Source organism: Pezoporus wallicus, unplaced genomic scaffold, assembly GCF_028554395.1.
Source record: "Pezoporus wallicus isolate ANWC-B61680 ecotype Strahan unplaced genomic scaffold, APGP_CSIRO_Pwel_v1 contig_1181, whole genome shotgun sequence".
Lineage (NCBI taxonomy): Eukaryota > Metazoa > Chordata > Aves > Psittaciformes > Psittacidae > Pezoporus > Pezoporus wallicus.
Window position 1 is genome coordinate 4,985,990 of NW_026641428.1, and position 12,273 is coordinate 4,998,262.

The 12,273-nt window shown below is 35.5% G+C and overlaps 1 protein-coding gene across 3 annotated transcripts in view; it reads right to left on the bottom strand.

The window, feature by feature from the left end:
- Window positions 1–12,143, bottom strand: part of SLC25A12 (solute carrier family 25 member 12) — a 50,006-nt gene extending 37,863 nt beyond the window's left edge. Inside the window, exons 1-4 of one of the 3 annotated variants that reach the window (XM_057423888.1) lie at window positions 12,099–12,143; window positions 11,499–11,552; window positions 6,096–6,238; window positions 873–988 (exon numbers count right to left, since the gene is read on the bottom strand). In XM_057423888.1, coding sequence (XP_057279871.1) covers window positions 873–988; window positions 6,096–6,238; window positions 11,499–11,552; window positions 12,099–12,110 — 325 coding nt within the window. In that variant the 5' untranslated portion in view covers window positions 12,111–12,143. Of the gene's footprint in view, window positions 1–872; window positions 989–2,773; window positions 2,924–6,095; window positions 6,239–11,498; window positions 11,553–11,884; window positions 11,910–12,098 lie in introns of those variants that run through there. The other 2 variants (XM_057423889.1, XM_057423890.1) reach the window with 2 other exon arrangements.
- Window positions 12,144–12,273: the final 130 nt, after the last annotated feature.

Consider the following 12,273-nt stretch of genomic DNA (forward strand, 5'->3'; position numbering starts at 1 on the left):
TTTTTTTTTATTCCCAACAAGTTGCAACAATTTTCATAAGAATGAAATAGTACAAACGGCAAGTGGTTACAAATCCAAGCACAGTTTGTGTTTTCTCTATTGAGAACTTTATTCTTTTGGATAGAAATAACATGTAATTCTCATTCCACTTTATTAAAATTTGTAGCATTGGCTTTTCTAATTTTCATAAATATATGAAGTTTTAAAAATAAAACCTAGTCCTCAAAGGACTGCAATTTTAGTAACAGTTATTTAGCAACATCACAGAGCAGTACAGTTAGCTTAAAGAATTTTGTCCAATTACTAATTTATGTGATTAAGGAAAGAGGAAAAAGGTAACAAAACTTAAAGGCCATATTTTCTTCCTAATTCTTCAAATACATGATCTAGTTGGAAGTTAACACTCATAACATTAAAGATTTACTCCTCAAGAAAAGGAATACTAAATTAGAGATTCTAAAGGTTAAACCTCCTTCATTCCTATATAGAGCTTGTATTGTATCTAATGATAATTCTTCAAAGAAGAATGGAGATCCAGTACATATTTTTAAAATCCCTCAGTACTGAAGGAGCTCAAAGTCTACAAATTTACTTAGAATGACACTGAACAAAACAGCATTGTTATAACTACTTCAGAAACATGAAAAATCTTGATTCAGGAAGACAGAGCAAAACAGATTTTGTTTCTGTGTTTTTCTTAGGCTTGTTTCACTTGAAAGAAAAAAAGCAGTTTTACTCTTGAACACTCTTAGCCAACCAGTACAGTATAGCACAATACGCATTTCTATGTACCATTTCTGTGGTCATGAACCACTATTAAGATTTATACTACTATTATCACTTTCTTAAAATGTTTTTCTTTATATTCTTACCAAATGTTATTTCTCCATTGCCAGTCTTGTCAAACAACTGAAAAGCAACAATGAATATTGCATCTGGAGTACACAAAACAGATTCAAATGCCAAAAATTCTTGAAAGGAAATCAACCTATGAAAGAAAATACAGAAGTTAAAAAGATTTTAAAAAATTATTCACAACACCATGTGAATACAATGCGTCTGATGCTCTAGAAAACTATATGATCCAATTATTAAAATAAAATTCTAACATAAAAATGTTAAGACTGTACAAAATATAAGCAATTCTGCGTAAATAGCTACAATATGTTACCTTGCAATTACAAATGTAAGCAGACAGCACTTAAAAATTAAGATGTAAAAACCCCACCATGAAGATTATTGGGCTGTCATTATCTTAATTTATATATCTATTTCTGCTAAGAAAGAAAACATAGTTTAAGTATAGGAATATACTACACAATATATGTGTTTTCTTAAAACAACATATAACAAATAAAAACCAGGTTCAGAATAAGTTATACTTTACTATGAATATAGAAAAAATATAACACGAACCACGATGCCATGTAGGTGAGGCCAAGAAAGAAAGAAATTATAAAAACATTTGGACATAGGGACAGTTAGACATGACCAAGGCAGGGAAGGATTTGAGTGTAACAGCAGATCTCAAGATTCTGAGCTGTGTATGCACGGCAGTCACCATACAGAACAATGCAACTCAGGATGCACTAGGAAAGCTGTTTCTGTGCCAGGTAAGGAAGCAGCAGCCTCCCCAGCTAAGGTTCCCGCAATGTCTCTGGAATGCTGCTTTGTGTTCTAACACATAAAAACTCGGACTTGAATGTATGTACAGGTAACTTATTAGGATAATCATAACTAACTTTTCTAGAGGAACTCATTCTGACTAAATAGAAAAAAAACATTTTAAAGAATCCCCAGTCCTCCATAAACCGCAAGGAAGTTAGAAGGGATCCTAATGATGTATGTAAGAATGGCGGAAGAAAGATAAGCCCTAAGCCAGGAGAAGATAAAGGATAATGTTGACACATTAACAACTTTACATATCCATAAAGATATTCAGAGCAGGCATATACTGTGTCCTGTCCAGAATACTGAAAGCAAAAGCCTGAGGTTTTAACACCAAACTTGGTTTATTGGAACCAATATGTGTTTTCACCCTTGTAAAAATAGGGGACTTAGCTTGATGACTTCAAATATTCCATCCAGTTACAACTCCCTTAGCTCAGTTTACAGAAATAAATGATGGGATATCTATTTCAGTATCAAATAAATTATCAATGGGAATGGAAATTATAATTGCATTTTATAAACTAAACAAAGAAATTACTATTTCATTAGATATTCTTAAAACATAGAGTATCATTGTATATTGTATATTTTCCTAGATAATGTACCTAATTGATCTGAATTTAGTACTCTTCATAGAAGATCATTAGCTCATAGTGACTACTTCATACATACACTGCTTACTGCTAAAGAGCAAAGTAGAAATTCTGTCACCTACAGGGGAGGAGGGGAAGCGAGGAAAATGAAAAAATCAAACCACACTATCCATTAGTTTACCTAGTGTTTCCCTGTCAGATTACACATAAAGCAGAATTGAGATACTCTAAATGAGGTTACATATGTCAACATTCTTGCATATAAGCATTATGCAGAAAATACAGGAAAAAATGTAGTGATTTTCAAAGGAATTAAGATATGGCAGATACAGAATTATGATACTAATTTTTCACACTTTAGCCACAAAAAAAACCAGAGAAGTAAGAATAGTTCTTCAGATGTAAAGTCAATTTCATCCAAAGGATGATCATGATAAATAAGGGTTTAGTATCAAAGAAACAGAATATCCTTTTAAAATAATTGGAAATACTATCATTTCAAAATATACCTCACATACAAGCGAAAACCTGACATACAAATTAATTCCTAAGCAGGAAGCTTTATAACTGACAGAATCAAGTGACGATCTCTGCAGAATGCATTCGTAGAAGCCTGAACCTGAAAGAAGCCGTCTTCAGAGGACTCACTTTAACAGTGCCTACAGCAAAAGGAGACAAGACACATTCAATTTCCTTTCCATGTATTCAGCTTGCAATGCCTAAGAGCAGGGATATCCCCTGTGATCCTCCATTATCCATTAAGACGGAGATAACAGGAGCTAGATTAAACAGAATGATAGAACTTCCCACCCAATTGCTACTCAAGTATCATTCAGTGAACCCGCTGCATTACAGAGTCCATAACAATATCAAATCACTCACCTTGCATTTTATCTGTAACATTTTTTAAAATTTCCTTTTCTCTTACTTCTTCTGTACTGTTACCTTTCAAAAGCACACAAAGCAAGCCATGTGTTTACAATTCCTCTATACCTTTTTTTTCCTACTACAACTCCGTGCTCTTTTTTCCCCACAAAAACTTTCAGACATTAAGTATTAGCTCTGTTGTGACTCTTCAGTATGTGAAACATCAACTCTTTCTTCAGGACTTAGCTTAAGACCTAATTTCCAAATGTTAAGAACAATATGCTGATAAAAATAAAATTAAAAATTAAAAAAGAAAAGTACCCAGAAACAACCAATTAAAATAAAGAATTTTGAATGACTACTGTGAAATTTTGAAGGCTTGAAAGAAGAAAATCTTTGATTTTAGAACTGCAATACCTACTAATGTAAATTAACTTATGTAATTGGAAAGCTGGGTTTGGCACACATATGCAAGTACATAATTCAGAGAGGATATTTATCTTAATTTCAAAACTAGTGCCTGCAGTCTGAAGACATGGGAATGCTTACAGCATCAGTGAAACCCTGTTGCAGCCAGACATCAGACAAAGCAGTTTAGGTCAAATTCTAGTTTAGAGCTTATCACATTAATTCTTCAGAACATGCTTTTGTAACAATGAGGAACAAACACTTCAAAGTGAAGAGTCATCTGTTTTAAGAACTACCTTACAGAGTTCCACTAAGGTAAACCAGTCTTGTACTGTTGTAATAGGAGAAGGCAATAGTACTCTGGAACAGTTATGTAAGGACCAAGTTACCACCAGAAAAAAAAAAGTAAGAGAGAAAAAACATTTTTTAAACATATGCCTACAGACAGACAGCTCCAAAATAGTTTGTTTTCTAAAGTACCAAACTTAAATGTAAATGAAATCAAAAAAAAAAAAAAATAACAAAGAAAAGTTACCAGGAACACTTTGAGTATTTATCTGAAGGGCAAGCAAGGCTAAGAGAATATGATAGCAGATACAGGAATGAAATTTTGTAACAGAACCCATGGCTCCTCAATGACTTGCTGTGTGATGTTGGGCTGTCATTTAATTTACAAATGTATGTATGAAATAGGAGTACTGGTACTTCCTTGGACTTAGTAAAGTAACTTTAAGTCCTTGGAAAGACATAATGCATTATGGAATTCAGTTGAAGATTACAATAATAATTTATGCTACAGATTAAACTCTGTGCAGATGACATAATTAGAGTCTGGATTTTGATATATCACAACTCACTACAAAAGGAAGAATGCAAATGTAAAAGCAAATAAATAAATCAATGATGATGATGGGGGTATAACAAATTCTTCACATGAAATACAGGTTAGAGATAAATACAGGCTAAAACATTTAGGAAAATAAGTTTCAGACAAGTATTCAAACAGACAAACTTTTTGCACTGCAGACCATATGTTAATAATTCCCATTCCCACTGTTCCAACTAAGAATTAGATAAAGCACACTTACCAGTGTTTGATTATCTCACTTCAAATATTACCCAGATTTAAATATAAGAAAAAAACAAAAACAAACAAACAAACTTATATCCACAGGGAAAGCAATGAAACAGTGATGCCTCAATGTAAATTTCTGTTGCAATAAAACAAATCATTGATTTCTTACTGTAAAAGACATTTTCTGAAGAAATGTACACCATAAAAGACAAACAACATATTTCAACATAAACATACTGGTTTACTAGTAATCAATTAGACTATTATTTCAATAGATATATATAAAATAGCCTTTTCAATCTGTAACAATTCAACAAACTGTAGCCATGTACTGCAAACAAAGACAAGGTCATATAGATGAAATGTACTATGAAAATGCTGCAGTTTTATTAAAAACAATCATGTAAAATTACATAAAACAGGAGATCCTACATTTGTCATTAAGTGTAAAATGTATGCAGCATATACAATTTAATTTGTAAAGCACAGGCTTCTCAGTATACTACGCCAACTACTAGAATATTCTAAAGCAGAATACAGGTAAACAAAAAACATTTAAGTGATGCCAAAGGTCAGATTTAGGCTCACAAATCCATAGCTGTTGAGGGGCTTTCTATTTAAAACAAATTGCACTTACGTATTTACAAAGGTATACTGTTTTAACATCAGCTTTCTCTCTCTCCTCTACAAAATAACCACTCCCTTCTCTATTCTTCACCTGTTCTCTCATCCATCCTAACCTCACCTCAACAATGCCTACTTTCCTACTACAGTCTGAAGCCAAAAGTAGAAGCCTACATAGAGCGAGAGAAAAGGCTCTTTGGAAGACAAGTGAATTAAGAGGGTGCTACCTCAGAGGAGCAGACATTCTGTAAAGTATTTTCAGAGAGCTGTCTACAAGCAAGCAATATCATCTGCAAGCAGAGTTGGGAAAACTTTATATGGTGTATATATATTTATATATATATTTATTTGATTAGACATATGCCTTCTTCCTTCATAGAGTCATTAGTGTCTCTCTTTCCTAATAGCCAGTGCTTTAAAAATAAAGACCTCAGTGGTTTGATTTAAATGGCACACTACAGAAATAAGAAAGCTTTTCCATGTTTTCATGCTTAATTACAGCTACTAAAGATTCTACATAGTATCTAATCATGGACATGAGTAAACAGAAAAGAACTTTTTCAAGGCAATCATACTACATTAGACTTATTTGGAGTTCAACTTCCTCTGCATTTGTAGTGATTGTTAAAACTCCATTCAAACAAATTCCAATTTTAAAAATGCACATTAAACACTGTATTTTTTCCCAATTTCCTCAAATTTATAGTCTATTGTACTTGACAAAAAAACTTACTACCTAAATTAACTTAAAGTGTAATAAAATCTATAATCTATTTTAGAAGATGAAATTATCAAACTCTTTCACTCTCACATTTACCAGTGCATTACAAGCTTATAATGGAAAGCAAAATTCTCACCCATCCTTAGTTTGATCTGCCACTCCAGCCAACAGCTGCACTGTTTTACGATTGTAACGAGGATCTGTATGAAGTCCTAGGTATTTTTGCACAAAATCTTCTGGGGTCATGTAATGCTCACCATCTTGCTCAACACTGGCATACTACAGTAAAAATAAAAACACAAACAAAAATTAATCTATTTAGACGCTAATCAGCAGTGATTACCGAACTAGTATCTTTCCTGAATATCACTTAAATTTCTGCACAATTTTCTGCACATAACTGGTCTGAAATTCAAGGGCTATATCACTATATTAGTTGCATAATAGTAATGCAACTAATAGTAATCACTAATAGTATTAGTTGCATAAATATTAATATAATTACTACATTAGTTGCATATCACCAACAATCAGATTATCCTCAAAGATGTGCTCACATAATGACCAATATCTTCTAATAAAAAAGACAATTACAGGTTTTCAGAAACTACTGCATAAATTTATAAATATTGCAGCTACGCTGTAGCTTTCCATTTGCAGGGACATTGTCAAAACACAGCACAAACATGTTCTTACAATTTCTAGTGGCAGGTATCTTCTGAATAATTGCTCCTGGTCTTTATCATAATCAGTTTGGAAAATACATATTATTTCTTTTGTCTTTTTGTGAGAAGCGAATATCCAGATTACTTTTTATCCTGAAACTAATAGTTTTGACATTTTTTAAAGTAAACAGTCACACACACAGATAAAAAGGACTTGGGTCAAATGTTTTAATTTGCTTTTGAATTTTAATTTTATTAGCAATTAATAATTTTATACAATTAACAATTAATTTATTAACAATTTCAAATAAAAGTCATGGGCAAATTTTAAATTCTAGAATCTGAATATTAATCAAATTAACTAAAAATAAAATAACCAAGTACATCTTTATTACTTGTACACCAAGACCACTGCCATATGTCTGTATCACTATTCTTACTGATCACTTTTCCATTTCAAGCCATTAATCACTGGGTTTTACAGGTCAACATTTAATTTAAAGTGAACTTTTTACCATAAAGTAAATTCTATGCTCTCAGCTGTCCAGTTGCACTGATCAATACCAATCTTTAACTAAGAACATGAAGAGGCAGGAGTATAAAGCATCAGAAGTGATAAATAAAAGAGAAATGTATTATGGAACTTCAAGCCCCTCAGATCTTGTTTACAGCAGCATAGTAGCAGGGAAAATTTCTCACAGTTTATTTGACAGTAATCTTGGAAATGAAGCCTATGTTTTCACATTGCAAAATTAAACTGCTTGCATCCTGAAACAGAGGATAGTAGCTCACTAGAGATTCCTAGTTCCCTAAACTACCATGACCCAATTCAGTTTAACGACCGGGTTTATTTCTCAGCATTTTTGCTCACAAAACCTGTAAACAAGCTTACTTAATAGCTTGAAATCTCTCTCTTCTGTTCACTTTCTACTGTACAGTCTACTTGTACACACAATTTAGATGCAGACTTTCAAACATACGCATAGAAATACTTTCATTCTGAGAAAGTGAAGTTATAAAACTATTCAGGTGTTTCATTAGAATTTTGATTTGCAATGAAAGTAGTGATTCTTAATCTATTTGTAAAAATGCAATTTACCTTTCCAGGTTCTAGTCATTAAAAGACGACTATATAAGCATTCTCTGAAGAAAAAGAAACGGCAATGCCCCCCAAGACTTAAAGTGCAACATCTATGCCAGTGAATCCAAACTTAATTTGTACCTTTTCCACTATCTACCACAGTATCTTGATTCAGTTGACACAGCCTTATGTGAAAGAGTAACAAAATAGGCCCTTACTCTGACAGGGACCCACAAGAAGTAGAATATTGACAGAAGACCTATACACACAGGACAGTTTTCAGCATAAAGGAGCTTGCATCAATGCCTGCTTATGCATCTCCTGTACCTCTTCCACAATAGCAGCCCCTCACATCGCCTCATCATCTCTACCTCTTTCACCCTATATCTGTGATGACAGCTATTTACAAGACTGCACTCTAAACAAGATTATTGAACTAACTGAAAATCAAAAAAAGTATTTCCACACAAATAGGAACACAAAGCAGTGGACAGGAATCCTTTAACTCCGCACTACTGCTGAAACGACAATATAATAAACTTGTGGCTTCACTGAACCAACTTAGACAGATTCTCAATTGTATATGCAACTGACTAAAAAAATGCATTATGAAGCATAATTCTGCTGTAAGATAGGCAACCCAAAGCAAGTTTTACATACGAAGGACCATCAAACATGCAGAGAATTGAGCATATCTTCAAGTAGAGTGTGTATCAAAGTCAAAATCTAAACATCTTCTTTTCTTCAGACATCAATTTGTCCGAGTTTATTACAAAAAGTGATTTTTTTTTTAACTATAAAAACTGTATGGAAGAAGTCTTGTTAGAAAATCTTTGAGACAAAACAATTAACTGATATATCTATTGAGGTCCATATGTGAAGGTCCTGGTATTTTGAAAGAGCTTGGCAGCAAGCCAACATATTAAGACCTGACAAAGTAGCTTGGTATGTATTTACATTTGTCCTCAAGTTACCCCTTCACCGTACAACTTAAGTCAAGAATCTTTTAGCACAAAATAGGCAATTGAAAATTATATATTGATTTGCATATAAAACAGAATGCATGAATTAAATCTATATTTTTCTCAGTCTTACTGAGGAATTCTTACTACACATTTAAGCACTTGATGAATTTGCATCCTTTTTTTAAACATCATCACATAACATGAACACATAAACCGCTTATTCTAGCTGTATAATACAGTGGTAGGTATTGCCACACTTTCAGAAACAATGTTTTCTTTGAAAAATTGGGTAGTTTTCAATGTAACAAGGGCTTCTATCCCAAGGATTTTATCTGGGCAGAGGAGAAAAAAGATCCAAAACAAGAGACCTATGGGCCCTCTTAATAGGTTTTGGTTTGTTTTTTAATTGAGCTATGAGCGGGGGTGGGGGGGTGGGGGGGTGGCAAGTTTCCTGTATTAAAACTGGAAATTTGTTTTTGTTTCTTTCTCCACCTTGCTGGAACAACAGGTTCCACTTGCACCCAGCAGTCAGCAAATAATTCAACTAAATGCCCCAGGGGCTGACTGCCTTGCCTAAGAAAAAAGAATTAAGAGATCTGATAACTGTTGTTCTACATAACTCTTTTATCCTTCAGTGAATGTCTATTTTGTTCTTTTATGGTTATTACTGAAGTCGGTGGTTAGCAAACACCTGAGAGGTAATTTGATGGTGCACAAACATGAAATTTCAATGCCTGCATTTCATAGTTATGGGATTACACAGAAATAATTGTGCATCTCTTTAATACAATTCAAAGTTAAAATACTAACAGTTTAAAATAATGAAATGTATAGCAAGCTTCAGAAATTCTAAGAGAGAGGTATATATCAAGCATCCATTGAGATACAACTTAAACTGGATGGTCAGGGGACACATACACTCTCTACGAATAAGGCAGATGACAAGGAGGCCTTCTTCCCTTAGCCCATTTCCAAGGGAAGCCAAATTTAGGAAGGAATGCACGACCTTTAACTGAAGCTGACAGAACAGGCCTGCAGGCTATGCAAAGAGTACAACATATCTGACCCCTGATGTGTGCAACACTAGCGCTATTTCTTAACAGGACTTGCTACAACTTAAGTCTTGGAAAGAGTGGGTTCTCCTGATATTTTTTAAAGTTTGCAACTAAGTTTCCTTGCTATCAAACGAAAGACACAATTTCAAACTCAATTATAATCAAATATAATCCAAAAGAAATGTAAACCCTCCTTCTATTACAGAGGTAGCTGTGCTGATGCTTTTCGTCTCTGCAAATCTCAGACACTCAAGAGGAAACAGGAGAGCTTCCCTATTTTTCATTCCTCAGAGCACAAAACAATCCACAACTTGATTTGCATGTTTCTTTGAAGATTACAAAATAGACATGGAGAAGACCAAAAAAAAAAAACGTTTTAAAACCAGACTGCCTGCTTTTTAGGTCAATAAAACATGTATTGTCACAGAGATAATTTCAAGATCCAGCGTTCTTCCTCTCCACTTTTTCTTGTGTGACCAAAATCAAGGACTTCAAACAATTATTTATTTCCAGAAGCAAGCACTTCTACTGACTGGAAGTCAAGAATCATAAAAAAGCCCATGTTTTCAAGAATAGAGTATTCTGACACCATGTTTCACTTTTTGCAATCACGCAAAAGTATCTTAAAGTTGGGAAAGAGTTGTGATGTTCTAGAACCACACATTTTAAAATATATATACTTAAAACATATTTTCATGTTGCTTATTTTCTTAACATACTCTGCTGTACTCCTTATCTACAAAAGCTAAATGTCATGTCAACAATAAATGTACCTGTAGTTTAAGTTTTTTTTACTAGAAGCTAAATGCTGGGCTTTCACTGTTTGATTCCAACATTCCAAGTTCTAGCACTCCAGCGGTTGCCAGTGCAATCCAGTATGCAAAAGCAAAAATTCACCAAAATTATGGTTGTGATAGAACTTCTCTCTCTCAGGCAAAAAGGTGTCTCTGTCTACTTATCATATGTGTAAGCTGTTGAATAGTATGGTAGGACCAAAAGATACATCTCAAAAACTAAATAATAGATTTTATTATTTATAATATTAATACTTCCTTTTATTTTCTTTCCTTTTTCACTGAGAAAAGCTTCTTGAACATACTGTGCAATACCTAACATAAAGTGTGGGAGAAAAAAAAAAAGGTATTTTAGTAATTTTGGAAAAATTAGTGGCTCGGCTCTTGGACCTAAAACATAGTTGCTCTTATTCCATCTGTCTGAGTCAAACCTTATTATGAAAGTTTAGGATTGACTAGATTTCCTTTCAGACTGTGCTTCATTCTTATTAAACAGAGGGGAAAAAGCTTCATGTTACTATTTATGTATGCTAATTCTAAGGCCCTGCAAGCAATAATATTATTAAATACTTAAATTAATTTTAAGTTCTAAACCTGTCACAAGTTGTCCATCCATTTGTAAGAGGAACACATATAAACCCAAAACCAAAACATACAGCCACAGAAAAAAGATTTTTTAAAATCTTGCAAAAGTGTATTTAAAAAAAAAAATAAGAGTCCTTAGTTATAATTTGTTGCTCTACAGGAAATCAGAAAATATTTCAGAAAATTATTTACGATTAGCGTTTGGTAATGGTTAATCACAATTTGTATCAGGGGCAGTTTCCCCTAAACACCTGATGGCCCTTTCAACACACTATGCCTGCAAAGTGAACTTTCAAGCATCCCACAAGCACAACACGTGCATGATGCCGTGACAAACTGCTGAAAGAGCAAAACCTAAATGTCTGTCAATCAAACATTAGACAGCTTTTTTTACCTTCAAAAAAATATTTCGTAGTTCAGCAGGATCGGCTCTTCTGGTTAATTGCACCTGTGGGGACAAGGAAGTTAATGCTCCGCTGGCCGGCCTACTGACCGAGCGCAGATAAAAGCCACCGTGCGCACTGATAAGTGCAGCAATACAGCTCCCTTATCTAGCAGACAGGGGGAATCGCAAACATGACCTCTCCGCGCTCACTGCGGGGCTCCAGTGCCGCTGACAGCTGTCAGACCAAGGGCTGACTGGAAGCGGAGCGGCGCCCCAGTCCCGCACGACACCAGCTGTTACCACCGGCGGGCCCAGTTGTTACTGCCCGCTCGCCCTGAATAACGGCCCGCGGTCTGCTCCCACAGCACCCTCGTCCCGCGCCCCAGCCGCTTCACCTCAGGAGGCGGAGGCAGGACGGGCTGCGCTGCCCCTTCCCCTCGGCCGCCCCGCCATCACCGCCCCCGCCGGCAGCTTCCCCTGATCCCCGGGGGACTCCCGCAGCAGCGGCCTCCCCTCCCGCCGCCCGCCTTCCCTCCGGCCGCCCCGCGCGGGCGGGCAGGGGGTTCACCAGTCTCCTCCTGTGAATAAGCGACGGAGGGAGAGAGTCACCTTGACCGCCATGCTGCTCTCAGCGAGAAGGAGGAGGAGGAGCCACCCGCCCGCTACCCACCCGCCGCGCCGCCGCAACAGCCACCGCCTTAGCGTAGCGCTGGGGTAACGAGCACCCTGCCCTGCCCCGCCCGCCGCATCTCTGTCCCTGTAGCTGGCTGCCTTCAGCGGCCGC